This window comes from Thamnophis elegans, chromosome Z, assembly GCF_009769535.1.
Source record: "Thamnophis elegans isolate rThaEle1 chromosome Z, rThaEle1.pri, whole genome shotgun sequence".
NCBI classification, from domain to species: domain Eukaryota; kingdom Metazoa; phylum Chordata; class Lepidosauria; order Squamata; family Colubridae; genus Thamnophis; species Thamnophis elegans.
Window position 1 is genome coordinate 111,417,257 of NC_045558.1, and position 1,915 is coordinate 111,419,171.

General features: G+C 31.9%; 1 protein-coding gene across 1 annotated transcript; it reads right to left on the minus strand.

Annotated features, from left to right (window-relative positions):
* Positions 1-994: 994 nt before the first annotated feature.
* LOC116521479 (olfactory receptor 14I1-like) lies at positions 995-1,915 on the minus strand. Its single transcript, XM_032236147.1, has one exon. It carries the CDS (start codon positions 1,913-1,915, stop codon positions 995-997), a length of 921 nt encoding a protein of 306 aa, XP_032092038.1.

Genomic DNA, 1,915 nt, shown 5'->3' on the forward strand with positions numbered 1-1,915 from the left:
CAACTTTATCAATAATATTTGAGATAGAAAATTATATGGTAGTAAATGTTAGATGTGCCAGAAAACAGAAACAACATTCTATCAGATATGCCGGATATGTGGGGGGAAAAGCCCTCAAAAGTATTGAAAAGAAATCTAAAGTATAATACAGAAATATTAGAAACTAAATTTGAAAGGAAACCATAATTTTTCTCACTAAGAAAATTTTTGGAAAAATGCATCAAGAAGTATAATATTTTAATAAGGTATATCCTTACAATAGCAACCGTAAAATTTTGTTCACTGTTGGAATTCCAATAAAATCAATCTTTCTGTTAGAAAGCTCTAATAATCTGTGGATTTCCTTCTACAGTCATTCAATATGGATTCAGCTATATAGATCAATCCAAAGCACACTGTAAATGTTTCCTCAAATGGGAACATAACATTTGCAACCAAATCATCAGGCTCAGAGCTCAAACCAACAATATAAATACCAACCCAAGCTACTAATATTCAAAGACATTTTACAGTTGATTATATATAAAGCATTTGTTTGGAACAGTTGAAAACAGCTATGTCTTTTCTAAGTTTCTGATATTTTTTATGTTCAGCTAAATGATCCCAGGAAAATATGCAATTGTTTGAAGAATTGCTGACCAGTGTTTCTTGATTGCCCCATATATTCTGAAATATTCTAAAAATGAATCAATAAAAAAATAGAAAGCACAATGTGACAATGTAATCCATTCCTACATTGAAATGTAGGAATACACATTGAAGAGTGTATTCCTACATTTGTTTTCTTACTTGTAAAGTAATATGTAGAAAGGAAAAAATAAGGTTTTATTTGTTTTATTACAAAAATGAAAAGTAATATTCAATTTGCTTTATTGTCAAATTTTATTATCATAACTTTCCAACTTAGTACAACAAGCTGTGACAGTATGGGATGGCATTTACCTAATCCTATGCTTCAATTTTATATTCTAAATATGCTCCTAATATTTCCCATTTATATAAGTGACCTCAGAGCAAAAATTCTTGACAGAGCAATATTAATGTCATTGTTTCTCAAGCTATAGATTAATGGATTCATCATGGGTGGAATAATGGAATACATTACTGTAATGGCAAAATCAGAGTGTTGTGGTTTCTCTGATATAGGACGCAGATAAGCAAAGCAGCCAGTAAACAAAAAAATGGAAAAGACGATTAGGTGTGGCAGGCAAGTAGACAAAGCCTTTTTTCTTCCTTGGACAGAAGGAATTCTTAGGACAGCAAGGAAGATCTCCACATAAGTAAAAACAATGAAGACAAAACAACCAAATGCTAATGTAATGCTAAATACTACAACTCCAATTTCAGTTGTGTATAAATCTGAACATGCAATCTTCAGTAAATGTGGGATTTCACAATAAAACTGATTGATAATATTAGAGCAGAAAGGAGTAAGAAAAGTCCCAGTGGTGTTTAATATAGCATTGAACAGGCTGGCAATCCACAGGCTGCCAATCATTTGGGTGCAGGCCTTCCTGTTCATTATCATTTCATATTGTAAAGGATTACAGATAGCAACATACCGATCAAATGCCATGACAGTAAGAAGAGAAATATCAGAGTCTACAAAGAATAAAAATAAAAGAACTTGAGTTACACACTCAGAATAAGAAATCCATCGTCGGTTCATAAATGAATTGAAAATGGACTTGGGAATAATAACTGAAACTGAACCAATGTTCTGCAGGGCTAAATTCATTAGGAAGAGGTACATTGGTGTGTGAAGGTGAGAATCAAAAATGATTGCAGAGATAATCAGGAAGTTCCCAGTTAGTGTAATTAAATACAAAATCAAAAATACAGAGGCATAAATAATCTGAAATTCCCGAATGTTTGATAATTCCAGGAGAAGAAATATAGATGTGTTGTTATCCAT

Excerpts from the sequence above, each read along its gene's own strand:
- LOC116521479 (XM_032236147.1), bottom strand. The coding sequence starts at position 1,915 with ATGGATAACAACACATCTATATTTCTTCTCCTGGAATTATCAAACATT.